At 41.4% G+C, this 27,465-nt stretch overlaps 1 protein-coding gene across 1 annotated transcript in view; it reads right to left on the reverse strand.

Moving 5' to 3' along the window:
* The window catches only part of ptch2 (patched 2), a 49,049-nt gene extending 24,087 nt beyond the window's left edge, over positions 1 to 24,962 (reverse strand). Inside the window, exons 1-8 of the mRNA XM_089008241.1 lie at positions 24,369 to 24,962; positions 22,258 to 22,450; positions 5,790 to 5,979; positions 5,629 to 5,698; positions 4,832 to 4,923; positions 1,951 to 2,059; positions 1,783 to 1,869; positions 1,581 to 1,702 (exon numbers count right to left, since the gene is read on the reverse strand). Coding sequence (XP_088864367.1) covers positions 1,581 to 1,702; positions 1,783 to 1,869; positions 1,951 to 2,059; positions 4,832 to 4,923; positions 5,629 to 5,698; positions 5,790 to 5,979; positions 22,258 to 22,450; positions 24,369 to 24,518 — 1,013 coding nt within the window. The 5' untranslated portion in view covers positions 24,519 to 24,962. The remainder of the gene's footprint in view (positions 1 to 1,580; positions 1,703 to 1,782; positions 1,870 to 1,950; positions 2,060 to 4,831; positions 4,924 to 5,628; positions 5,699 to 5,789; positions 5,980 to 22,257; positions 22,451 to 24,368) is intronic.
* Between the last annotated feature and the right edge of the window lie 2,503 nt (positions 24,963 to 27,465).

The following is a 27,465-nucleotide window of genomic DNA, read 5'->3' on the forward strand; positions in this document are numbered from 1 at the left end:
TGTCAAAGTCAAGGCCCGGGGGCCAAATCTGGCCCGCCACATCATTTTATTCGGCCCACGGAAGCAAATCAAGCTTGGCCATGATGTAAAAGGTGATATCAAAGATACTTTATTTTCCGCAATGTAATGTGCATCTTGAATTTTTCCAAAATGCGCCTTATAATCCAGTGCTCCTTATATAGAGAAAACGTTTTAAAATATGTCATTCATTGAAGGTGCGCCTTATGTATAGAAAACTTTTTAAAATGCCAATCATTTAAGGTGCGCTTGATACATAAAAAAACATTCATTGAAGGTGTGCCTTATTTGTGGTGAGGTTTATATAGAAAATGTTTTAAAATATGTCATTCATGGAAGGTGTGCCTTATAATGCGGTGCGGCTTATAGAGAAAATGTTTTAAAATATGTCATCCATTGAAGGCGTACCTTATATTGTACATACAATGTATTTCAATGTCATTCATTGCAGGTGCGCCTTATAATGCGGTGTGCCTTATATATACAAAATGTACATACAATGTATTTCAATGTCATTCATTGCAGGTGCGCCTTATAATGCGGTGTGCCTTATATATAGAACATGTTTTAAAATATGTCATTCATTGAAGGTGCGCCTTATTTGTGGCGAGGCTGATATAGAAAATGTTTTAAAATATGTCATCCATTGAAGGTGCGCCTAATATTGTACATACAGTAAAGTCTCGTTATATCGATGTCGGATATATCGATAGTCCCGGTTATATCGATACTATTTCTATGCACGCACGGAGAAAATTACATGCAAACAGGGTCGGATATATCGATAGTCCCGGTTATATCGATATTTTTTCGGACTCCCTTGAATATCGATATAACGAGACTTTACTGTATATTTTTTTTAATGCGCTTTATATAGAAAAAAATATGTCATTCATTGAAGGTGCGCCTTATAATGCGGTGCGGCTTATGTATAAAATGTTTTAGTGTGTTAACCATTGAAGATGAGCCTTATATATATATATATATATATATAAGAAAAGTTTTAAAATATGTCATTCATTGACGATGCGCCTTATAGATAAGATTTTTTTTTAATGTCATTTATTGAAAATGCGCCTTATAATGTGGTACACTTTATAGTCCAGAAAATACAGTATATACAGATTTTTAATTCCTCCAAATTTGAATCAAAGAAATTCCATCGCGTACCCAATGAATTTCTCCATTGTGAGAACACTAAAGGTTAATCTATTTTTAATCACCTCGCTTCACATATAGCACCGGTGTCAAAGTCAAGGCTCTGGGGCCAAATTTGGCCCGCCACATTATTTTATTCGGCCCATGAAAGCAAATGTCAAATTGTCCCATGTAAACCACGGTAAGTCATTATTGTTGACCTCAAATTTGAAAACTAGTTTCTCATTAATTTATTGTGCGTTCTGTATGTAATATGCGGCGGGGGGATTCAACATTCTAATGGCTTCCTCAAATTCATAACAACCCCCCCCCCCCCCCCCCAAGAGGAAACCGTAACTACAACGTGGCCCGCGGCAAAAAATCAGTTTGACACCCTTGCAATAGAAGAAGGAAGCCAAGCTTACCTCATCAGAGCATCCTGGGTGTTCTTCACACGCCCTCCCAGGATCAGCTCCTCTTGCCAGTGCATAAACTTCCGGCTAAAACCGTGGCAACCGCCTCGGAGGCGTCCGGCGATGTCGGGAGACTACAAGGGACAAAGAAACATGGTGAGCCACTTGGACGCCGGATCGGATTCCCTCCCGGGGGCGTCGGGCGCATCCGTACTTCTAATCGTTCTTTGTTGGGAGCACTGAGAGGGCAGTCGGGATCCGATGGGTCCAGACAAGGCCGGTTCATGTAGGCGTGACCCACCTGCAAAGAAAAAAATGGCACCAAAAGAGTCAATCCGTGGAACCGGTCCCGGCTGTATATAGAAGTCCATCGAAATCCCACCTGGGCTTTGTCCAACATCTCCTTAAATCCTTCCAGGGACGTGAACTGACTCAGTTCCTCCATGAGCTTGACTGGATCCAGATTCATCCACTGGATATCTGGCATACCCCTGCGGAGCAACCACTGACGATCAACACCAAACCCAAACACATCCAGAAGAGCTATAAAGCCAAATGCTTTGTGCGCTCTGTTTAAGGGAAAAAAAAAACCCTCTTGGAGTGCGCTCGAACGCTTCCCTCCCCTCGGCAGATACAGGATGAAATGGTCTTTATTATCCCATTTCACACCGCCACAATGCCCCAGGGGGGAAGGCACTGTGGCTTCCATTCCTCATTGCCCCGCACCGAGTCATAACAATTATGTGGGCTTTCCAAACATCTTGATATGTTTTACCTTTGAGCAAAGAGGTAAAAATACAGTCAGAAGTTAAATCCAGGAACTTTCCTGGATTTTATAGTTAAGATGTGTTGAAATCTTAATTTAGCTGTAAATGTCATTGACTCCCAGATAGGAAGTTAGTTCATTTTGACCTTCTTGTGTACAGTATTTTTTTTTTTACCAGGTCCTCATTGCTTGCCTTCAAAATGGTCGTCAATATTTAAAATCCTTATGTTTTCCCAGTTTGTGAATGACTTGTACTTTGTTGTTTTGTTTCATCAAGTGCCAGTGAACTGCCATTGAACATTTTGAAAGGACGATTCGACCTCAGGATATGACTTAGGGCTAATACACATTCTGTCTCAGTGCAATTTCTACAGACAAAATGTCTGTAAATGACCTCAAGACCTTCAATGGCTGAACCAACCATGGCTAATCTGTTTTCATGGTTTTTTTTTTTGTGTGTTTTTTAGGTCAAGTGAACACCCGAAGCTCTGCTCTACACTCTCAAACATCCCCACAAAATCAAATCCATCCATCCATCCATCCATCCATCCATCCATCCCTCCATTTTCTGCCGCCTATCCGAGGTCAGGTCGCAGGGTGCAGCATCTTCAGTAGGGAAGCGCTACCGAGCCACTTCTTCCAGCTTTTCCGAGTGGACCCCGAGGTGTTTCCCAGGTCAGCTGGGTTACATAGTCTCCCCAGCGTGTCCTGGATCGTCCCTAGGATCTTCTGCCAGTGGGGCATGCCCGGAACACCTCAAAAAGGGAGGTGTCCAGTAGGCATTTTAATTAGATACCCGAACCAACTTATCTGGCTCCTATCCGTTGACCGAGCTTCAAACCTTATCTCTAAAGGAGAGCCCGGACACCCTATACGAAGAAAGCTTATTTTGGCCACTTGTAATCAAGATCTCGTTCTTTCGGTCTCGACCCATAGCCAACATTGTTATGTTGGCCCCTTGACGGGAACATAAACAAATTTGCAAAGAAAGCTCAGCCCCATAGTGCTCTTTTATAAACAAAGCGCTCAATTGAAATATCACTTCTGGCTTTGGAGAACTTTTGGAGAAGGGGGGTATAAAAAATAGACCCCAGACTCCACTGTTAACCGTCTTGTTGCCTCTCTGTGTCTTTCTGGAGGGACTTGAGGTTTGAATGCGGCCCATTTTATTTGTTGAACAACTCGGGGAGCTGGGAGCGTGGGGGTATTACCATGAGAATGGCGAGTGTTAGCCGCGAGCTGACAAAGCCGGGGCACCACCAACTCCCAACCTCCCTCCATCGGGGCCCCTGCACTGATGGACACTCACTCGTAAACTCAAAGAATGCTTGCCATTGTCTGACCCAAAGGGTTCCCTTGCCACCACCACCACCACCACCACCACCCCGTCCTCCCTTCTCTCTACCCGACCCACCATCTCTCCCTCACTTACCTCACTTTCCCTTTTTGAATTTCCCCGTCAGGATACTCCCCCCGAAACCACAACAACCCCCTGGCCTTAAAAGAACTGTATTACTGACCGCCGCTGTCAGTGATGGCACTCACTGACTGTAAGTTTCCATCCAGTGGGTGGTAAAAGTTATGAAGAACGTACCCCCCCTCCCCACACCCGACCTCCAAAAGTAAACAATGAGCTCCCCAGAAGCTGCCGAATGAGGGAAGTAATATCATCTATAAAAAGGCATTTATAAAAAAAAATATAAATAACTAAAAAAGTAAAAAATTACAAAATTAAAAAATACAACAAAAAAACAAAAATAAAAGAAATACAAAACTAAAAAATTAAAAAAAATACAAATATTTAAAATGTAAACAATTAAACAGTTAAAGAAATTAAAAAAAACAAATAAAAAATAAAATGCGAAAATACAAAAATACAAAAATAAAAACAATACAAAAAAAGAAAAAAAAGAAAAACATAAAAAAACTACAAAATAAAAGAAATACAAAAATAAAAGAACTTCCAAACATAAAAAATAATAATTAAAAAAAAATAAACAATTAAAAAATAATATTCATAAAATTAAAATGCATAAATACAAAAATACACAAATAAAAAATACAAACAATAAAGGACAATCAAAAAAATCAAATATACAAAAATAGAAACATTAAAACAAAAAAATTAAAATAAACACAATTAAATAATTCAAAAATTTAAAAAAAAAATCGAAAATCACAAATCAATAATCAAACATAAAACATAAAATAAAAAAAATTAAAAACTAATAAAATTAAAATAATAATTTATAATATATAATAATAATAAAATGAAAACCAAATTTTCTCAAGAGCTACCCTTGGCAGAATATTTTTTTCCGCTCACGTTAGCTAAAACGTGAACGCAAATTATCGTCTTATGTCCTGCATTGAATAAAAAAAGACTTAAATGCACCCCCCAAAAAAGATTCTCAATTGTCTTATTCCGCCAATAACTGTCAATGATAAACAGAGCCTATAAAAATATTTAAAAACGCTTGACCATCGCAACACTTACGGTAAATAGGCCGATCCTCCCTGTAGCTTGGCCCCTTCCCAAAAACAGTCCAATGGGGTGATTATCATACAAGGGAATAGTTTGTCAATCATCTGGGAATGGGAAAAGAGCAACCATTAGGTATAGATTAAAAAAAAATAATTATTCACGCGAACAAAATAATGACAAAATAATAATAATAATACATTTCATCTATAAGCACCTTTCAAAACTCTACCGGTCACTTTACAGTCACAGGATCCGTTTTTTTCTGTGGGTGAGCAGCGGCAGCCACAGATGTCAGCGTTAACTCAACCCAGAAGCTATATAGCTAATAAATAGCGAGTTAAATATCCAGATAGCTAGCTAGATAAATAGACATCGGGATAGCTAGATACTGTAAATAAAAAGCAAGGTAGGCTTAAAATTACCCTTTTAATCATGACATTTTCAATGATTATTATTATTATTGAAAAAATAATAATACATTTAATGTATAAGCACCTTTCAAAACCCTCAAGGTCACTTTACAGTCACAGAATAAGTTCTTCTGTGGGTGAGCAGCTACCCAGCTAAATAGCTAATAGATAGCTAACTAGATATCCATAGCCAGCGAGCTAGATGGCCAGCCAGCCAGCTAGATACCTAATAGATGGAAAATAAATAGCTAGCTAGGTAGCCAGCCAAGTAGCTATTTAGGTAGCCAGCTAGGTAGCCAGCTAGGTTTTAGCGCGTTGCCACTGCCGTTCGTTAGCTAGCTAGATAGATAGACAGCTGAATAGCTAGATAAATAAAAAGCAAAGTAGCCTTAAACTTACCCTTTCAATCATGACATTTTCAATGATGGGGACTCCAGATTTATAGCATATTTTGTTGAGATCCCACGACCTATGAAAGCAAGCAAACAGAAAGAAATAAAACCAACTCGTTTTTTAGTTTAAATCAAAGAAAACAAAAGATAACACAGCTTTCTGCTTACTTTCCAAACAGTGACACCTGCACCTTACTGGCAGACAGTGCGGCTTCCATATGCACCAGCAAAGCCTCCTGAGTAAGAATGTCGGTGCCTTCTTCTTTGGGTGTCTGGATTAGCATCTGTGAGGTAAATATGGACTCCTCGCCTTGCTTCTCCCTGGTGTAGCGAAGCTCCTGGCTCACCCGACTGCCAGCTTAAAAAAAAGAAGAAAAAAAACGATCCTTTAAATCAGGGGTGTCAAAGTCATTTTTTGCCGCGGGCCACATTGTAGTTATGGTTTCCTCTCGAGGGCCGTTATGAATTTGAGGAACCCATTAGAATGTTTAAATCCCTTCAAATATTACATATAGAGCACACAGCAAATTAATGAATACAGTAAAGTCTCGTTATATCGATATTCAAGGGAGTCCGAAAAAATATCGATATAACCGGGACTATCGATTTATCCGACCCTGTTTGCATGTAATTTTCTCCGTGCGTGCATAGAAATAGCATCGATATAACCGGGAATATCGATATATCCGATATCGATATAACGAGACTTTACTGTAACTCGTTTTCAAATCTGAAGTCAAGAATAATGACTTTTATTGTGGTTGACATCCAAAAATATGAAATTTTGGCTCAGATTTTAGCAATCATCATGGAATTTAACAAGTTTGATTTGCTTTCGCGGGCCGAAAAACATGATGTGGCGGGCCGGATTTGGCCCGCGGGCCTTCACTTTGACACCTGTGCTTTAAATCAACAGTTTGTCTTTTGGATTTATCCATCATCGTGGGCATCCATCAATGTTACAAATTTGCCCCTTTTGGACAAAAAAGTGTGTTGTATATTTTGTACATGAACACACACACACACACACACACACACACACACACACACACACACACACACACACACACACACACACACACGTGAAAATCAAGCAACGCCCTTGGCACTGGCCTATGTTGGTTTTGAGGGCACTTGACACAAGGCAGCGTCTGGCCAAGAGAAATGACGAACGCAGCTTCACATTGGCGGCTTCTGTGAAACAGATGTGCCCTGTTTTGAAAAAGAAAAAAATAAAGTCCCTCATATCACCTGCTTCTCTTGACCTTCCCGTTCAGCCAGGCTGATAAAATTGTCTTGTTAAGATACACGACAAAAAAAAAAAAATATTTGTCTTAGTTGAATGTTCATCTGGAATGACATTTGTCAGTTTTTTTCACTAATACCCCTTTCAGATTACTTTTTTTAAAAAGTTTTTTAAAACTTTTTTTTGTAGTTTTTTAAAACTTTTTTTGTACTTTTTGGATATTTATATATATATATATATATATATATATATATATATATATATATATATATATATATATATATATATATATATATATATATATATTTGTTTTTTATTAATTTTGTTAATTAATTTTATTTATTTATTCATTATTATTTTTAAAATTTTTTTTAATAATAATATGACATATTATTCTTATTATATTTATATATTATAATATATTAGAAATATTATATTATTGTAATGTAACATAAATATTATAAACATGTAATAAATAATATATATATATATATATATAATAAATAAAAATATATATTTAAAAAAAATAAATGAATTAAAAAATTAAAAACATTTAATTTTTATTACTACGGTTACTATTGTATTTTCCGGTGTACAAGGCGCACCCAAAACTCTTCATTTTCTTCAAAAGATGACCCCGCCCGTGCCTTATTCGCCGGTGCGCCTTATATGTGAAGTCATCCTTGAGTGCATACGTGGTTTGTTATCAAGGATACTTTTGCTATTATGGGATGGAAAAAGACCCCACCACAGGCTAGTGTTCAGCCGAGGAAATCTGTCAATGCTGATAATGTGTATGTGTGTGTGTGTGCATGTCCGTAGCAAAGAGAAGGTTGCATATTGTATGAAAAAATATATTGTAAAATATATATATATATATATGTATATATATATATTTTTTTAGACGCGGTATCAGAGAGACATTGAAGAAGAGGGCAGTGCGACAAGCAAAGGGGATGAAAGAGGGGAAGAGGAATGCTCTGTGTGTGTGTGTGTGTGTGTGTGTGTGTGTGTGTGTGTGCGTGCGCACGCGTGATATATGCTCCAGCCTTCTAATTACAGGAGGTTGCCCTGAAAAGGAGTTTGCCAGCCGGGTGGGGGGGAGGGGGTAATCTGTGCCTGTGCCAAGTGGACATGAAACAAGCCGCACCAGATCACAGAGGGCCTGTCTGCCCCTCTCAGACTCTCTCTCTCTCTCTCTCTCTCTCTCTCTCTCTCTCTCTCTCTCTCTCTCTCTCTCTCTCTCTCTCTCTCTCTCTCTCTCTCTCTCTCTCTCTCTCTCTCTCTCTCTCTCTCTCTCTCTCTCTCTCTCTCTCTCTCTCTCTCTCTCTCTCTCTCTCTCTCTCTTTCTGTCTCTCTGTTTCTGTCTCTGTGGCTCTCTCTCTTTTTGTCTCTCTCTGTCTCTCTCTCTGTCTGTCTGTGTCTCTTTGTCTCTCTCTTTTTGTCTCTGTCTCTCTTTCTGTCTCTGTTTCTCTGTCTCTCTGTCTCTCTCTCTGTTTGTCTGTCTGTGTCTCTGTCTCTTTGTCTCTCTGTGGCTCTCTCTCTTTTTGTCTCTGTCTCTCTTTCTGTCTCTGTTTCTCTGTCTCTCTCTCTGTTTGTCTGTCTGTGTCTCTGTCTCTTTGTCTCTCTGTGGCTCTCTCTCTTTTTGTCTCTGTCTCTCTTTCTGTCTCTGTTTCTCTGTCTCTCTCTCTGTCTGTGTCTCTGTCTCTTTGTCTTTCTGTGTCTCTGTCTCTTTGTCTCTCTCTCTTTTTGTCTCTGTCTCTCTCTCTGTCTGTCTGTGTCTCTCTCTCTTTTTGTCTCTGTCTCTCTTTCTGTCTGTTTCTCTGTCTCTCTCTCTGTGTTTGTCTGTCTGTGTCGCTGTCTCTTTGTCTTTCCGTGTCTCTGTCTCGTTCTATCTATCTATCTGTCACTGTGAGACTAATAAAGGCATATCCAATCCAATCTATCTATCTATCTATCTATCTATCTATCTATCTATCTATCTATCTATCTATCTATCTATCTATCTATCTATCTATCTCTCTCTCTCTCTCTCTCTCTCTCTCTCTCTCTCTCTCTCTCTCTGTCTTTCTCTGTGCTGTCTGTGTCTCTGTCTCTTTGTCTCTCTCTTTCTGTCTCTCTGTTTCTCTCTCTGTCTGTGTCTCTGTCTCTTTGTCTCTCTGTGGCTCTCTCTCTTTCTGTCTCTGTGTCTTTGTCTTTCTGTGTCTCTGTCTGATTCTCTCTCTCTCTCATCTCTCATTTCTGTCTCTCTCTCGCTGTCCCGCAACAAAACAATGTCGGGAGGAGATTCAAGAGAAGAGGGGGAATGTGGGAAGCTTTGGCAAAAAGTAGCTCCTCCCTAATTCTCCGTGTTGTTGTCACTTTCACTTTCACTTTCAATTCTGGGCACGTATCGCTTAACTCCTTGCAATGGTGAGCGACAGTAAACGCGCCTTCGTTGAGCTGATGAGGACGATTGTATGCAGTTTTTTTTAAAAATATATTTACGTCTATAATGCAGATTTCGTCTTCTACGTTGCTAATTCTCACCGAGAACGTGTCTGTGCAAAAAAAAACGAAAACAAGAGGTTCAACTGTACACGAGTGTGCTGCACCCCTCCCCCATGCCGCCTGTAATTGACGGGGAGCAAAAGAAAAAATAAACAATGAGGAACGTGTGAGATCAAGTTGGACCTTGGGGAGGGGAGTACGTTCCAATATTCCTATGCCGCACTTTTAAGCCTTTAATTACCTTGGGTGCGAGCGAGGCCGGAGGATATCGCATCACCGCGTTTATTTGCAGTCGCTGGAATCGAGCTCCGCGCATCCCCCCCCACCCCCAATCCTCCCCAACCCTCAAATGGACATTCCTGTCAATGTTGACATAGATGTTTTCATTTGGAGAGAACGGCAACAGTGAAAGTTTAGGTCATTTCCTCACAGATCACATTTTGGTCTAATTGGGCGCTCACGCAGGGAGAAGGGGATGTGTTATTAATCCATATATTAACATTGAAATTGCTTCGTTTTGGTGGTGGGGAGGCCATCTTGACATTGTTTATTATACGTCTGATTATCATCTTCAGGGTAGGGGGGAGGCATTCATGCGCGAAAACCTCAAAGCTTTTTGCAGGTATGTGGTTAAAATGTATGTATTGTAGTGGGCCCAAAAATGACCCCTGAGGAATGCCAACTTGGAAGAAATTTAAAAAAACTAAATTAATCTCTCTTACCTGTTTGACCGAAACATGGCCATCATAATGGGACACATCTAAATGACCATTTTTGTATTAACTCATTCACCGCCATTTACGAATTTATTCGGGAATTGAAAATATGACGTAGAACGCCATTCCCGCCATTCTTGTTTGGGTGCCGATAAAGCGCTGGCCGTGGCCTCTCGCAATGTTTTTTTCCATTTCCACTGCCATTCACGAATTTATTCAGGAATTAAAAATATAAAGTAGAGCGCCATTCCCAATTTTGTTCGGGTTTTGTTTTTTCATGCTTGGATGCCGATAAAGCGCTGGCCATGGCCTCTGGCAATGTTCTTTTCCAACAGGGGGCAGCATTTCCCTTTTTTCCATGTTAGCGCTTTATTACATCTTCAGCTGTTGTTAAAGTGCTACATAAACCAATATGTATGTATTACATTGGATTTTGTACAGCCACCCTCATTTCAAGCTCATATAACTGCAGATCCATATAATTTAGGAATTAACTCATTTTTTTTTGAAGTTGGATGCTGATAAAGCACTGGTCAGACCTCTAGCAATGTTTTCTCCTTCCACAAGGGGCAGCTTGTGCCTTTTGTCCATGCTAGCGCTTTGTTACAGCTTGAGCTGTTGTACAGCCGCCCCCATTTCAAGCTCAGATAACTCCAGACCCATATAACTTAGGAATTAACCCTTTCATTCTGATGAAAGAAGAGAGTCTGAGGTTTCATACGCTGCATTGAATATTTATGTAGTCCTAAAACTCAATATTCTGTGGGTCCTGGAATTCGAATGACAATGACAAAAACCCCAGCACTGGAGTGGACACATTTTTGTCTGGCAATGAATGAGTTAAGCAGCCATTTTGAGCAAACAGAGGCAGAACTTGGATCGTATTTGAAGGAATATGCCCAAATAAGCCCCAATAAAAAGGAAAGAAACTAGACAGGCATTGAACAGTAACCCTAAATGGGTTTTGTTCCCAAAAATATTTTAACAGACTACCTATTTCCACACTAATCTCACATTAAGCAACATAATGATCTGAAAACATTTCACTTCTTTCCACAGAAATCTACGATGGAAGCAATAACTGATGCCTCACGAAACAATTAATGAAGCCAAAAGCAAACAAAGCAAAAGATTGAAATGGAGACTGAGACCTATGGCTACCTCCCAAGACAAAGTGGAACCTCTTCCACTGACATTTGTTAAAACCTTTTTTTTTTTTGTGTGGACGTTTTCACATGTTAACCTCGACAACGTCGGGGGTTTTGATCCCAACAGGAACTGGGTGGCTTCGACGAGAGAGACTCTGGCTCTGTAATTACAGGCCTCCTGAAGTAAATTATAGCTATTTGTGTCTGGTTCCTCCCATCTGGACCACCCAGGCAGACCGATCCGCCTTCCTCTCTCCTTGTCTCCGGCCCCAAACACCTCAACTTCACAAACCACCACGCTCGTTTCACTCCCGCTCAGCCCCAGATGGACCACTTGTCTTTTCTTTGAGTCTCCTCTTGTCTGTCTTCACCGGCGGTGCCCCCCCCCCACTCCCCTCAACCCATGGACCACAACCTTAAAGAGACCATTCCTTGGAAAATATTCTCCTCAGAGTCTATTTGAGCGCAAAAAAAACCACCTTTGAGTCAGGAGGTTTTAAACCCCCAAGCGGATGCTTGTTTTACGACAAGGGGGGTTCAATATTTTTGTCGCTAACCTGCCATGAAATGACATCGTCATTCTTTTATGGTATCAACCAGAGAGTTACAACACTGAAACGGTGATGAGAAAGGTCAAAACGAGCCCTGACATGGATGAAAAGGTTTCTTCAGCTGTCATCTGTACTTCTTTGAAGGTATCGGACGTTTTGGTCCTCATCCGAGAAGCTTCGTCAGCGAACTAAAGTTTTGCTGGTAGATCTGTCCCTATTTATATCCTTAATGTACAGCGATGGCGGTGCCAGACCTCTGCTTTGATAGGTCCCTACTTTAAGGTTGTGGGGGAGCAGTTGACTACTCCTTGAAGCTCATCAGATTACTTGTTCTGTCTGATTATGTTCTATGACTGGACCTGATTGCCCCATGAGCGAACGGGGAAATCAGGACCACTCCTATACGACTGAGAGTGTACAAAGAAGCCCTGACATGATTTGATGGCTTTGAGGCTTACAGACCAAAATGTACGTCTGAACATCTATTTAGTTTCTATCCATTAGCTAGTTCGCTAGCTAGCTAGCTTTCTATCTATTTGAGGTACTTCGGGGTTGAGCGAACGCTGGCGCATGTGGCTGCCGCTGCTCACCCACAGAAAATCTTTATCCTGTGACTGTAAAGTGACCTTGACAGTTTTGAAAGGCACTTATAAATGAAATGTATTATTATTATTATTATTATTATTATTATTATTATTATTATTATTATTGTTATTTGTGGCAAATTGCAGTTAGCGACTTGCTCTGATCGTGACGTTTCCCTACCCCGTAAAAAAATGTAGATTTCCCAAAATGAAGGAAATATATCGACACAATTAATTTTATTCTGTTGTCTTGTGGTGCCGTATAGGCACACCGGGTCAGGCCAGGCCACCTTCAAAATTCAGTGTGGTAGATTAGCTAGATTAGGGGCGGGGGTGCTTCTGAAAGGCCCCACGCTGTTCTGGAGGAAGACTAGAGAAGTGGGCTATTGCCCCCTCCCGCATTTCTTTACCTGCTATACTATTATGGAAAGGCTATTTGACTACATTTCAGTCTTCAGAGACTTCAAGTAGGAAATTCTGAACTTGGATGTTGTGTTGAGAGGAATAATGCTAACGTTAGCATGGCATTGATAGCAGTTTAGTAAGACTTTGGAAAAAAAATCTAATTCATTGTGTATATCACATATGTCAAAGTCAAGGCCCGCGGGCCAAATCCGGCCCGCCAGATCATTTTTTTTCGGCCCGCGAAAGCAAATCAAACTTGTTAAATTCCATGATGATTGCTAAAATCTGAGCCAAAATTTCACATTTTTGGATGTCAACCACAATAAAAGTCATTATTCTTGACTTCAGATTTGAAAACGAGTTATTCATTAATTTGCTGTGTGCTCTATATGTAATATTTGAAGGGATTTAAACATCCTAATGGGTTCCCCAAATTCATAACGGCCCTCGAGAGGAAACCATAACTACAATGTGGCCCGCGGCAAAAAATGACTTTGACACCCCTGGTGTATATAATAATAATAATATATTTCATTTATAAGCGCCTTTCAAAACTCTCAAGGTCACTTTACAGTCAGAGGCTCAGTTTTTCTGTGGGTGAGCAGCGGCAGCCACACATCGTTCACTCAACCCGGAAGTAACTCAAATAGATAGTAAGCTAGCTAGCTAGCTAATAGATAGCTCACACAGTAGATAGCTAGTCAGCCAGCTAGACCACTAATAGCTAGCTAATAGATAACTAACATATAGCAAATAGGTAGTTTGATAGCTAGCTCGACTGTCATGATTTATAATAATAATACATTTCATTTATAAGCGCCTTTCAAAACATTACCTATATTAGGTGTTATACCATCAGGATTCTGGAGGTGATCACTGTACATACAATAAATACATATTGGGTTATATAGCGCTTTAACAACTGCTGAAGCTGGAACAAAGCGCTAACATGCGGGAAATACTCCCACCTTGTGGAAGGGAAGAACATTGCCAGAGGTCTGACCAGCACTTTATCGGCACCCAAGCATGAAAAAAAAAAAAACAAAACAAAACCCGCACAAATTCAGGCATAGCGCTCTACGTCATATTTTCAATTTCCGAATAAATTCGTGATTGGCAGTGAATGAGTTAATGAGGGAAATGCACAATAGAAAATGGATTCCAGGTTGATTGGAAGCATTTTTTTTTGCCATCTCAAACATGCTCCCCCATTTTGTTACATTAGGACCAGACTACAACCAGAACTGGACCAGGTTCTAGTTTACCCCACACAGCCTTTGGAGCGCAGCCCCTAACAGATGGGCGGGCCATGGCGCAGTGTCGCTCCACTCCCTTTTTTTGTTGTTGTCAGTCAACCCTTCAATTTCTTTCAGATGTTTCCAAACAAACAGCAGAATAAAATAAAGCAAGAGCCGTCACAACAAAAAGCAAATGGACCAAAACGTTCCCAGCCTGTAAAACAATGCCAGACTCGACTGTGGGAGTGGTAATGGGGAGGGTGGGAGGGGCTACAAAAAAAATAAAAAAAAGACAAACTGGCACTTAGCTAGCTTACCTATAGAAATACAGCGCTAGCTTTTTTATATATATTATTGAATAATAATAAAAGTTGGACAATTATCCCCAAAAATGCTACATCCATGTGACAATGAGCCATTTCCAGTAAAACAAAAACAGTGAAAGCAACAACAACAACAACAACAACAACAACAAATATGTTTCACTTCCATTCTATTCACATGTGCCAGCGGTGTTAGCCACCGCACATAAATTTCCACCGGGGGCTGGCATTTCGGCACTTCCCATTTCCATATGTATAGCCTTGCCTCTCCTAATTATGCTAATCGCGGCCAGTGTTGGCCACTGTGAAAAATAGTCACATTAGACACTCCACTGACCGCTAATACTGCTTAATGTGTGCTTGAAACATACATTCATCCCGGTTTGAAAGGCGAAATTTTTCCACGTTGCTGGTCTCATTCAAAGCTGAAATGAATTTATTGAGCCCGGGAATCATTTCTTTGTTTCATTCTTTTTTTTTTTATCTCTCTCTCTCCCTTTCCTTCTAACCTCCCTTGAACTCCAAGTACCCAAAACCAAATCCAGTTTCCCTCTACATTCACGTTTTACAGTGATATCTCGTCTTACGAACGCTTTAGTTAACGAACTTTTCGCCTTACGAACAATAAATTCGCGAGAATATAATCTTGGCATACGAACTAGTTTTCAGGAAACACACGGAGCACCACCCTGGCTGCCGGACTACTTTTCCACAGCCCCTTTCTTTGAGTGCACTCAGTGCAGATGTGGTTTGTTATGGAGTTGCTTTTTTGGGACAGAAAAAGACCCCACCACAGGCTAGTGTTCAGCCGAAGAGGACACAAAAGAAAATTACGGTCGAGTAGAAAAGGAGATCATCAAAAAACACGAACGAGGTGTGCTTTTGTGTTACTTAGCGTCGCAGTACCAGTATGCTAAGACGACCATTGCTACGTGTGGCTAAGGGTGTTTCTGTGTTGTCTAAGCAACGCTCTCAGGCAATAGAAGAGGTTGAAAAACTTCTGTTGTTTTGGATTAACGAAAATCAGCTAGTAGGGGACAGTGTCAGTGAGGGTTTAATTGCCGAGAAAGTACGGTAACTTCACTCAGATATCATCAAGAGTCAACTACATCAACAACCATCACAAATAAAAGGACTTTATTATACGGTAGTTTATTTCTTTCATTACAATACAATAACACATTTATTATACATAAAATAAGGTCTATTTTGTGTAGTTTTAAGGCTTATTTAGTAAAAATTATGTTTTATGGGGACCTTGGAACTGATTATTCTCATTGTTAATAGTTTGCTATGGGAAATTATTGTTTGGAAGACACTTTTTACCTTACACACACTTTCTGGGAACCAATTAAGTTCGTAAGATGAGGTATCACTGTATATGATGTTAGGACAGAGGGGAAAATGCACAACAAATTGATAAAAAATAGTTTTCAAATTTGAAATAAAAAATAATGACTGTTATTGTGGTTTACATGCGACCATTTTTAAATTTTGGTTTGGACTTTAGCAAGCAGCATGGAACTAGACTTGGTTGATTTGCTTTTGCGGGCCGAATAAAATGATGTGGCGGGCCAGATTTGGCCCCCCGGGACTTGATTTTGATACCGGTATTTAGCACCGTAATTTAGCTCTCTGCCATTTAGGGTCTAAATGGCGGAGAGTTAAATTATGGAACTAGACTTGGTTGATTTGCTTTCGCGGGCCGAATAAAATGATGTGGAGGACCAGATTTGGCCCTCGGGCCATCCCTTGGACACCCGTGCTGTTTAATGGTCTCGAGGTCTCAGTGTGAGCGTTTTTTTTGTCGACATGTGGTGGTGATGCTGAGAAAACCAAGGTGTGACTCGGACTGGAGGATTGAATGTAAAAAAATGGGGGGATGCGGTGGGTGAAATAAACATTTGGAGGTGACCCAGGTCGACTCTGCTCTTGTTTGTCTCTACTCGTGAGGTCCCGGGCCTTGAGCGCTGGGAGTTTATTTATCTAGCTGGGGGCACCCAACGCGCACTATTCACCTCCAATAATACTTCAGAAAACTTTCTGTGTCCAAACTGGGCTGCTGTGTGTGAAATGTGGCATTTACCTGTGGTGGTTTTTTTTTAGAAGTAGAGAAAACAAAATGGCGGCCCAAAAAAAAAGCTCATTTGTAGCTCATTTGTGCATTTTTTTTTTCATCAAGCCTCACTTGGATGCAAATCTACTGTACTGTACTGTGGTTCCCCACCCACCCAATATCGACCCCCACCCTGCGCCCCATTTCACTTCCCTCATCGTATTTATGGGACATGTGGTGCACCCGCTCGGCCTTCTCTCGCCTGCGCTGGTGTTTGGACAGTTGGAATCACTGAACGTGTCTGTCACGGCTCACCTAAAACTCAGCTTGGAAGCATTTGTTGACAGAAACACAGAGGTCTTTTCTCCTCCCCTCCCCCCCACACACACACTTTTTTTTCCGACCCCCACGAATATTTTTTTTCCAATAGAAACACCTCACCAGTGACAGGATTGTAACGTTTCGGAAAAACGAGACAAGGTAAGGAGAAAAAGTGTCAGCGAGTCATAAACTACACGTCTTCCTGTCTCAACCATCGTCCCTTCCTCTTCGTGGGTGTTTACTCCCATCACGCTCCTCTTCCTGCATCCCTCTCTCTTTTTTGACCCTTCAGTCTTTTACTCCCCCACTCAAGGACAATGGGTCACATGTCGCCAAGATCACACTTAAAAGTGAGCTCATGATTGTTTACAGTATGCGTTTGCATTTGTCTGCGGTCATTAACTCATTCATTGCCATTCACGAATTTATTAGAGAATTGGAAATCTGATTCGAGCGCCATTCCCGAATTTGTTCGGGTGTTGTTTTATTCATGCTTGGGTGCTGATAAAGCGCTGGCCGTGGCCGCTGGCAATGTATTTACTCATCCATGAGGGGGCAGAATTTGCCTTTTGTCCATGTTAGCGTTTTGTTCCAGTTTCAGCTTTTGTTAAACTGCTATATAAACCAATATGTATGTATTGCATTTTATTTTGGACAGCCACCCTCATTTCAAGCTCATATAACTCCAGACTCATATCATTTAGGAATTAACTCTATTTCTGATTAAAGAAGAGAGTCTAAGGTTTCTTATGCTGCATTGAATGTTTATGTGGTCCGAAAATTCAATATTTTGTGGGTCCTGGAATTAGAGTGACAATGCACATCCCACCATGACGTCCCTGATCCACTGGTGAAAAGGATGCTTTGATCGTCTCCTCTTTCATTTAGAACTGCTTCGTGTCACAGAGAGGGTACAGCAAGTGCTGAAGAATGAATGACTCTCTGTGTCTTTGTGCTGTCATATTATTTGTTATTTAGTTTTTTTGACTTCAAGATGGCACCGCGGGAGTGGCTGCCTTTCCAGCAGATCCTGTATTTTTTTTCTACTTCTTTCTTTCCTCTCCTCTTTCTTTCATAACTTTGCTGCTGTGTTATTTCCAGGTAACGTGAACGCTGGAGCGAATAGCTGCCGCTGCTCACCCGCACAAAAAAAAGTTCTTATCCCATGACTGTAAAGTGTCCTTGAGAGTTTTGAAAGCCGCTTAGAAATTACATTTATTATTATTATTAATAACAAAAAACATGGCACTGGATTGGACACATTTTTGTACATCGTCTGGCAATGAATGAGTTAAATCAAGCTAAGCATTCTTCTACCACCACACAGGTGTGAAGACTAAAAATGCTCCTGGAGGAGGAAGGAAGCCCCCCCGGAATATCTTAAGACAGAGCAACATAGCAGGCTAGTCAAGCTGCGTACACACAATGGCGACAAACACGACTGCGTGAACGTGAACAACTGTCAACGTGGGATTCGCGACACCTCCGTGAGCACATGTGACAGTCATTTAGGGGGATAAGATTCAAGTGATGCAGCGCAAAATATCACCGGAGATTAAAAAAAAAATTCTATTCAAGATATTTTAAAAACAGTCTTTATTTTGGTGATTTTTCGATATACAGTAAAGCCTCGTTATATTATTCAAAGCATATATCGATATAACCGGGACTATCGATCCGACCCTGTATGTAATTTTCTCCGTGCGTGCATAGAAATAGCATCGATATAACCGGGACTATCGATATATCCGATATTGATATAACGAGACTTTACTGTATTATTTTAAATTTAAAGCATATACAGGTAACATCCGACTTACAATCAGCTCGACTTACGACCAGCCGTACTTACGACCACAACCTCCAGACCCTATTTTTAAGATTTTCATTCTACGCCTGGCACCGCAACGCGCTAGCAGGCTGGCAACATGTACGACAATTTTGGCCAGCCAGCCAGCATCTCGCTCTCGCACAGCAATCGACCGTGTGATGGCACCAGAGTTTGTGAGTCATTTAGCCTCAGCGTCTCTATTCAACATTTTGAGTGGATTTTGACTTACGTCCATTTCGATTTACGACCGTTTGGTCGGACCACAACTCGGTCGTAAGTCGGATGTTACCATCCGACTTACTTAATGTTAATCTTAACTTAATGTTAATGTTACTTATTCTGTAAATCTTGAGAAAAAACATGTTTACGTGAAAAAAGGATATACATGTCTATGAAAATGTTCTATTTCTAATACAGGTGCTCCCCTTTGGAGTTACGAACTGTACTGTTCATACGAGCAATTTTGTAGTAACATATGTAGTATTCTCTCCAGTTATACATGTACATATATTTATCGCGCATATATTTTATTAAACGTTTATTTTTCAGTACAAACCAGTACTGGTTACTTATACAATCCTTAAACATACTTACATAAACCTTAAACATACTTATATAAGCCTTAAACATACATTCCGTACAAAATATAGCACTGAAGCAACTTATGAACAAATTCGACTTACGTTCATAAGTTGGGGAACGTCTATATATTTTTAAAGTCAAAATGGAAAAAAAAAATAATAATAAAATTTTGGTTTTAAACTGTCTGGATTGTAATTTTTAAATGATATTTGTAAATCCTATGTTGTATGTGATTATGTTATATTCGAATTGTTACATATTTTGACCTGAAAAGGCTTTAAAATATTTGGCATTTTTAATGTTATTATTTTTAGGTAAAATTACACTCAAGCTACACTCATATTTTAATTACAATAAATGTTAATAATTCTTTTTTTTTTTCGATATCATCATAATTTTTTTTGTTCTTTTGATTTCAAGATGGCGCCGCGAGAGTGGCTGCCTTTCCAGCAGCTCTTGTATTTTGTTTTTCTACTTCTTTCTTTCCTTTCATAACACTGCTGCTTTGAAATGTACATTTCTCCACTGCGAGACTAATAAAGACAAATACAATACAATACAATACAATACAATACAATACAATACAATCAGGGAAGTGACATATTTATCCTACTACTGCGGCATTTAGTCTCAACACATACACAAACGCATCCATGCCTCCAGAAAAGTTTACAATTTCCAAAATAAAAAACGAAATGTTTCCACACACTCCATCAAGATATCAACATCCTTTTCGGCTAGCAATTTGTGTGTGAGCGCTAACTTGGACTTTTATGCGTGCGAGAACGAACCTCTCCTTGTCCCACAACCACTTTACTCTCCATTGAGGCCCCCTAGCAGCTTTGTGAATGGGCTATTGGTGGAACCAAGGCAGGCAGAAACTTTAGAAACATGGTCACGGCCTCTTAAAGGCACAGCATTCCTTTTTCAGCACCCCCCCCCCCCCACTACCCATTCACACACACACACTGCCGCACTCTCCATCCAAATTGCGCCTTTCCTTCCTTCAGTCGCACACCAAAACAACTGGCACACAAATGTCTAAACATCTCATTTAAAAATCATGTTCCGGGCCAATTAGCTGAAGAGGTATCATGAAATCTTTTACAATTAAAGCGGAATGTGAAAAAGAAATCGTGATTGCTTTTGTTGCCTTTGACAAGGAATCTTGAGAAATGAATCTGTGGAAGCGCTCAGTCGTCCAATGAAAAGGTTTCTTCAGCTTAAAGTTTTAGTTCGCTGACGAAGCTTTTCGGATGAGGAGCATCTGACACATTCAAAGAAGTACAGATGACGGCTGAAGAAACCTTTTCCTTGAGAAATAAGGCACAAAGTTCAATTCAATGACAGACTATCAAGAGTGCACAAACTAGGCTGTCTTGCCCCCCCAAATGTCCTACGCTGACATGGTGGGCCGAAAAAAAGGCCCTATAGGATCTGTTTATATTCGCCAACTGCTGTGGCGCTTTTAAAGCGTGCAAAACAGGTGGGTAAACTTCAGCTGCATTCACTTAGATTTTTTTTTTACTCGTGAAGGAGGAGGAGGTAGGGCAGGAGGCGGTGGTTTAAGGGGAGCGGTGGGGAGGGGGTTCCCTGCCTGCCTGCCTGCCTGCCTTGCCTCTTGTTGAATGGAATCCAAGAATAGTTAGGGACCACACAGGGAGCCGTAGAGAAGAAGGAGGAGGAGGTGGGGTTGACTGTGTGTGGGGGAGGGAGGGACCTGAAACCCTCCCAGTACTCCCCTCCACTCTACTCTCAAAGATGGCTAACCATTCACACAGTCCCATCTGCTGCCAGGATCAGCCGCGGCACTGAAAGCCTGGGGGGGGGGGGGGGGGGGGGGGGGTTAAAAAGGAATTTTGGCCAGTGTGAAACTCAAATAAAGCCTCTTTTGCTACTGAAAATAAATCAAAATAAAATAAATCAACAAGGTGCAGATAATATTGAGCTAAAACCCAGCGTCGGCCGGATGGAAGCTAGCGAAGGGGGGTGAGGTGCGACAATCATCACTTCCCAGTTCACACATGAGCTCCTAGTACTCCCAGACCAGATGGAATCATTCCGACATCATTGTCCCGACGGTTGATAAATCACGCCCGTGATGCTAACCGAAGCCCAACGAAATGCATTCTTACTTCGGTCTCAACTAGCTAGCTGTCTAAACAAGTGCCAACATCATGTCAGCTGCGGGAAGCTTAGCTCTATCACCATCCAAGACCTGATACTGAACCCTCAGCATTACAGGGAAATATTCCACAGGATTGATTAATCAATTGAATCAAATATTTATAAGAAATATGACTTTACGACTGTGTTAGCATAGGTTAGTGACCGACTATAGCACAGGGTAAGAATACATGGTAGCATGTTTTTTTTTTAAATTTGATTGCTATACATTGAAGACCTTAAAGTAGTCTTGAACAAATGGCTTTGCTACAGTAGGCTAGGTTGATACTTTGGCGTGGCGGAATAATACAATGTCAATACGTTGCATAGATTGCTATTTTTCGTTTTGATTCTCTTAGAGATGTAACCTCACGTTGTATTTTTAAACTTCATAATAGCCTCATCACAGGTTAGCGATCAACTCCGCCATCGTCCGATTTACCCTGCATATAAATTTATCGGCAGTTTGCTGCTATAGGAATGGAACTAGCTAGCAGTCAGACTGACAATGTCTCAAGGTTACGAACACAAAGTTAGTTTGGGCAACGGCGTAAGAATAATTCATGACACGGTCCACTTGGAAAGCGTCTTCAGTCATCACGGTCATTTACTGCTATTAGTATGATTGTTTCATATTTTGATATTCAAGAGCTTTACATACAACTATTGACCGTAATCATGATTTTACGACCGCGTTGGCGTAGGTTAGCAGTTCAGACTTATGTCACCGCCATAGTAATGGAACTTTGTCGTAAACCAAGGACCTCCCTGCAATTTTACCCAAACAGACACACAATCTGTCAACGCGATACCAAAAGTACAGCCCCAATAAACGAAGAGAAGACAAGCTCGTGCGCCATTACCTCTAAAACCCCAATTGACACTCATTAGGACAAACATCCAACGCCTCACAGACCAATAAAGCAACCCGAGAAGCACGGCGGCCTCGATTCTTTCGTCACAAAAACGTTCAACTCACCTTCCACCCACAGCTGCTCGATGTCCGTTTCGATGGCGGCCACTCGGAGTCCCACCGAAAGGGCCCCGAACACCAAGAGTCCAATAAAAAGCACCTTCCCGCAGTGTCTCTGGATGTGACAGCCCAGAGAGAACAGAAGGGCCTGGAATCTGGCGCGGATCCACAGGGGAGCTTTCTGACCTACTGTCTTCCCCTGGAATGGAAGAGGAAGGAAAGGAAAGTCAGTATGATGATGGATACCGTGAACCAGGAGCCTGATTCAAAAGTTTCCCGAAAGTCCTTGAACCGTGTTCAAAACGGGTCGTGAAACAGATCCTCCTCAAAAGGAGGTGACTATGGTCCCGTAGGATGAGGCTATCGTTTCAGAGGACATTTTAGGTAACGGCCCAAATGTCGCAAGCAACTGAGGTGAAGGGTCCCCAATGGTTGACGATGGCTCATACCGAGGACAACATACTCACCAGCTGAGAAACGGTCGATCGTGGTACTGATCAAGGACAAAACTGGAATCATTGTCAGGCGTCTCAATGCTTTCAGATAAGCTGATCATTCAACAGTAGCCAAAATGGAACTGTATAGTGCCACTTAGCAGTTTTTTTGACAACGATACTAGTGCAGCGTGTTCTACCGGAAACAAATTCCTTGTGTGTCCTACATACTTGGCAATAAAGATGATTCTGATTCTGATTCTGATTCTGATTTAAATAAGCGTTTTGGACGAGGGAGATATCTAAAACATGCTGGACAGGGGTCTTCACGTACACCCCTACTTGAAACAAACACAAGATGTTTCTGTTGTAGTGTTCCACCGCTAGCTTTGTTACATTCATCTATTTTCAATACCGCGTTATCTCATCGTGGGTGTGCTAAGGCTGATCAATCAGGCTGACTGCGGAGAACACCCTGAATTGGTGACCAGTCAATCACAGGTCACCAATATTAGTCATATGATTTATTGATGGTTCCGTCAAGGGTGACTCTACAGGTGATTTTACAAAGTGGCTATTCTATTGAGGCTAGGAGCAATCGGTGGCTTTCGGAACTCGGCATCCATCACATGAACCGGGTCCAAAACTGAGGCAGAATCCCCCCTGACGCAACGCAATTAACGACAAATTCGGAGGCCAACATCAGGCTTCCAAATGGCTTGAATTAACACACTGGAAGTCACGAACGTTCCGCATTAATCATATCATATACATACATATCTTGCTAGATCATGCGCAGATTTGTTTGAAATTTCGTTTTCCAGCAATGCAACTGTCACTGCTGTGTTTCTTATCCCCCCTCTCCTGCGCCTCACTCCGCTGAAACACATCCAAGCACCGAGGCGGTCCGTAAAGATGCTTTGTCAGATCAAACGCAATCAGTGAATTCCTTCACGGGACCCACCACATTTTCCAAACAAGAGCCTGGCGAAGCCCACAGTGCTGCTCCGAGGGGCTGCCTCACGCCAGAAACACACGCAACGGGATGTGTGACATGTACACAAAACGGAATGGGAATTCGAGGCAACCCTTGAACAACCGAGACCATTTTGCATTTTAGATTACTTTTGGGTATTCAGTAGTCAAACTTGTTCACAAAATCTCACACATCTCGGGAATTTGAGAGCGTTCAGGTTTGACTCTTTGGTGTATCGTCAAAAGATTTGTTGGAAATTGGTTTTGGGAGCCCTAGTAAAGGATTAAATCCTAAATCCAACACTATGCAAATGAATACAAATCCCACAGTTATGTCCATTGAAGAAAGTTAGCTACCTAATTTTAACTCATTTAAAAGTCTGTGCATCCTTACACGAGACTTCTTGCAGGTTGCCTCTCACAGAGTAGGTTTCGGGACCCCCCAGTGAAGGACCACACATTGACTAAACACCAATAAATAATCTTCTTTGTAAACAACATTGCTTAATTGAATTAAGTTAATCCTAAAGCAATTCAACACTCAGGATGCTAAAAAAGCCAAACCATGTCATCCACCTAAGAGACTTGTTGGAAGTGGGTTTGGGACCCCCCCATGTAAAAGACTACATACAACCCCTAAAACACACCAGCCCAGCAGCAACAACAACAAAAATACTACTCTTGAGACCCAAATCCCCGAGTGATCACCTTTGATTTCTGTTTAAGTGCGAAAGCGGCGTGGCAGTAACCGCTCGGTCCCCGGAGCGCGTCGGCGTCAGCGGCCGGTCTGGAGCGCGCGAAGCTCGGGGGTAACTCCCCGAAGACGCCGGTCCCTGGAACCCCGCGATCCGAGGCCATGGTCCGAAGAGGCTTGGGGGGCGAAGGGACACACAAAGCGGCTGCGATTTCACAAAGCGCCGCAGTAATCCGACATGGGAGAGGAGCGCGTCCGGCGCCGACGAGTTGGAAGAAAGTGTCCTGCTAGTCTTCCGTGGAGACGAACGAGTCGCTAAACTCCATCCCAACATTATGCGCCCAAATACGTAAAGATCCTTTTGTCGTCATTCGATCACGGAGTTGTTGCTATAAAACAGACACGTGCAAAAAAATACTACTAAAAGAAAAGAAAATAATAATAATAAAAGCGGCTCAGTAAGTACTGCTAGTAGTAGTAGTAGTGGTGGTGGTCTTGCTGGTGGTTGCGCGTCATGTCTCGCCCCGATCGTGCTGCGGCAACATTTGGACGAGCTCGCCTGTCCGCAAATCCTGAAAAGGGAGCTTTGATGGAAAAGTGCCGCGGCTCCCATTGGCCGAGGAAGAGGCAAATTACTTTGCAAACATCGCCTATTATTAGCTGCTAAGCAACAGCTCGCCAAAGTGGGGTGGGAGAGAGAGAGGGGGGAGAGAGCGAGAGAGACCACCCAAGCTGCCGCTGCCTGGGTTGGGAAGGGGGGAGGGAGATGGGGCGATAAAGAGAGAAAGAAAGAGAGAGAGTGAGTGTGTGTGTGTGTGCGCGTGAGAGAGAGAGAGGAACTCTTTCAATGAAGCTCGCACACGCACGCTTGCTTGCTGACTGCACGCTTGTACACATTATTCCCCGTTTGTACACATAATCACATTAACTCATTCACACTGCCTTTCACGAATTTATCCGAGAATTGAAAATACGACGTAGAGCGCCATTCCAGAATTTTTTTGGATGTTGTTTTTTCTCTCCTCGTGCTTTGGCGCTGATAAAGCGCTGGCCAGACCTCTGGCAATGTTTTTTTTCTGTCCAGAAGGGGGCATCATTTGCCTTTTGTCCATGTTAGCGCTTTGTTCCAGTTTAAGCTTTTGTTAAAACGTCATATAATAATAATAATAATAATAATAATAATTAATAATAATAATAATAATAATAATACATTTAATTTCTGAGTGCCTTTCAAAACTCTCAAGGACACTTTACAGTCACGGGATAAGAACTCTTTTTTTGTGTGCAGGTGAGCAGTGGCAGTCATTCGCGCCAGCGTTCACTCTACCCGGAAGTAACACAGCAGCAGTGAGTTATAAAAGGAAGAGGAAAGCAAGAAGTAGAAAAACAAAATACAGTGATACCTTGGCGTACGAAGTTAATTGGTTCCCAGACAGTGTGTAAGGCGAAAAGTGTGGATCCCAAAAATTAATTTCACATCGGATACCATTACAGGGAGAATAATCCGTTCCCAGGTCCCCATAAAACATAATTTTTTATTTTCTAATTATCTAAGCCTTAAAACTACACAAAATATACCTTATTTTATGCATAATAAATATGCTATGGTATTAAAATTAAAGAAATAAACTGTATTGTATAATAAAGTCATTTTATTTACCTTTGTGATGGTCGTTGATGGCTGATTGATGGGAATTTCAACCTTGCAGTCTACACTCAAAGTTGAAACGAGTCCAAATGTCACTGTTTTCTATCCATTTTGTCACTCTCTCTCTCTGTCGTCTGTCTGTCTCTTTAACGTTTAAACCACCTTCCCTCACTGCTGCGTTTTTGACCAATCAACTGGCTTTAAATGACGACTGGGGGCGGGGAATAGAGGACCAAAACAAGCCAGCTGCCATTTTCTTTTAGGAGAACGGGCTCGTTCGCGAACGACACATCACTCATTGTGGCAGCCCCGTGTGTATCCCAAAAAATAGTTTGTATGCCAAGGTAAACTTTTCATATATTTAACGTTCGTAAATCGAAAAGTTCGTAAGCCAACGGGTTCGTAGACCGAGGTATCAGTGTATTCATTGTTTTATTTACTTCTAATTTACACTTTTCTAATGCTCATATTATGTTAACACACACCACAGAGTCGCGAGTACGAAAACCTCCTGATTTATGATTTCTGAAACTTAACTTGTATGTTTATGCCATCTTAGAAAGGTAACGGTTATCTAAGAAAGCCATTTGCAGTGATAAAATCCATCCATCCATCCATCCATCCATCCATCCATCCATCCATCCATCCATCCATCCATCCCAGCCAAAGTTCCATGCTAGCTTGCGCAATGCCCCGTTTATGCACTTCCTTCCTTGTTTGTGCTCAATTGCGCCCTCTTTCGACAAAGAAAATTAATTATACATCCGGATTCAGATATCAACCCACAACTCTTTGTTGTGGAAGTAAATTTTCTAACACAACCATCAAGGAGAAGACACGTCGGCTCGAAGCTTTGCACTATCATACTGCATTGACATGAAAGCATCACAAGATTTATGGCATATGTATTGTTCGCCCCACCTCCACCCCAAAAAAAAAAGAGACCCTCAAAGGTGGTTCAGAGGGACACTCTTATCTAAGAAAACTCTTTGGAACAGTTCCATGTCTTGACATGCATGATTTCATGAGTTCACAAAGGCGCTCACATGAGCTTGGAAAGAAGGTTCCCAGACAAAACTGGTTTTATAATCCTCAGGGGGGGGGGGGGGAGAGAACAAAAAGCTTGGAAGTGTCGTTTGCCAAGTAAAAAAGATGAACAAACGTGTAATGATAGCAAACGCTCGTCCTAGCGGCGTTGCTATCCAGGAACATTTTGTCAGGCGCCTGGTGCTAATTTGAGCTACTTTGCTTGACTTAAAAACAATTGGAAGCTGATGTGGACTAAGTGGATGTAGGTGTTGGTGCCTCAGCGTCAGTCCGCGACTGACAGCTGCACCTTTCTGAACAACGCAGGTTCACTGACTTGGCTTTTCTGGCATTTGTATCAATGTACAGTGATAACTTGGCTTACGAACTTAATTGGTTCCCAGACAGAGTGTGTAAGGCGAAAAGTGTGTATCCCA

Source organism: Hippocampus bargibanti, linkage group LG11 (genome assembly GCF_051943395.1).
Source record: "Hippocampus bargibanti isolate YZ-2025 linkage group LG11, ASM5194339v1, whole genome shotgun sequence".
In the NCBI taxonomy this organism is placed as follows: domain Eukaryota; kingdom Metazoa; phylum Chordata; class Actinopteri; order Syngnathiformes; family Syngnathidae; genus Hippocampus; species Hippocampus bargibanti.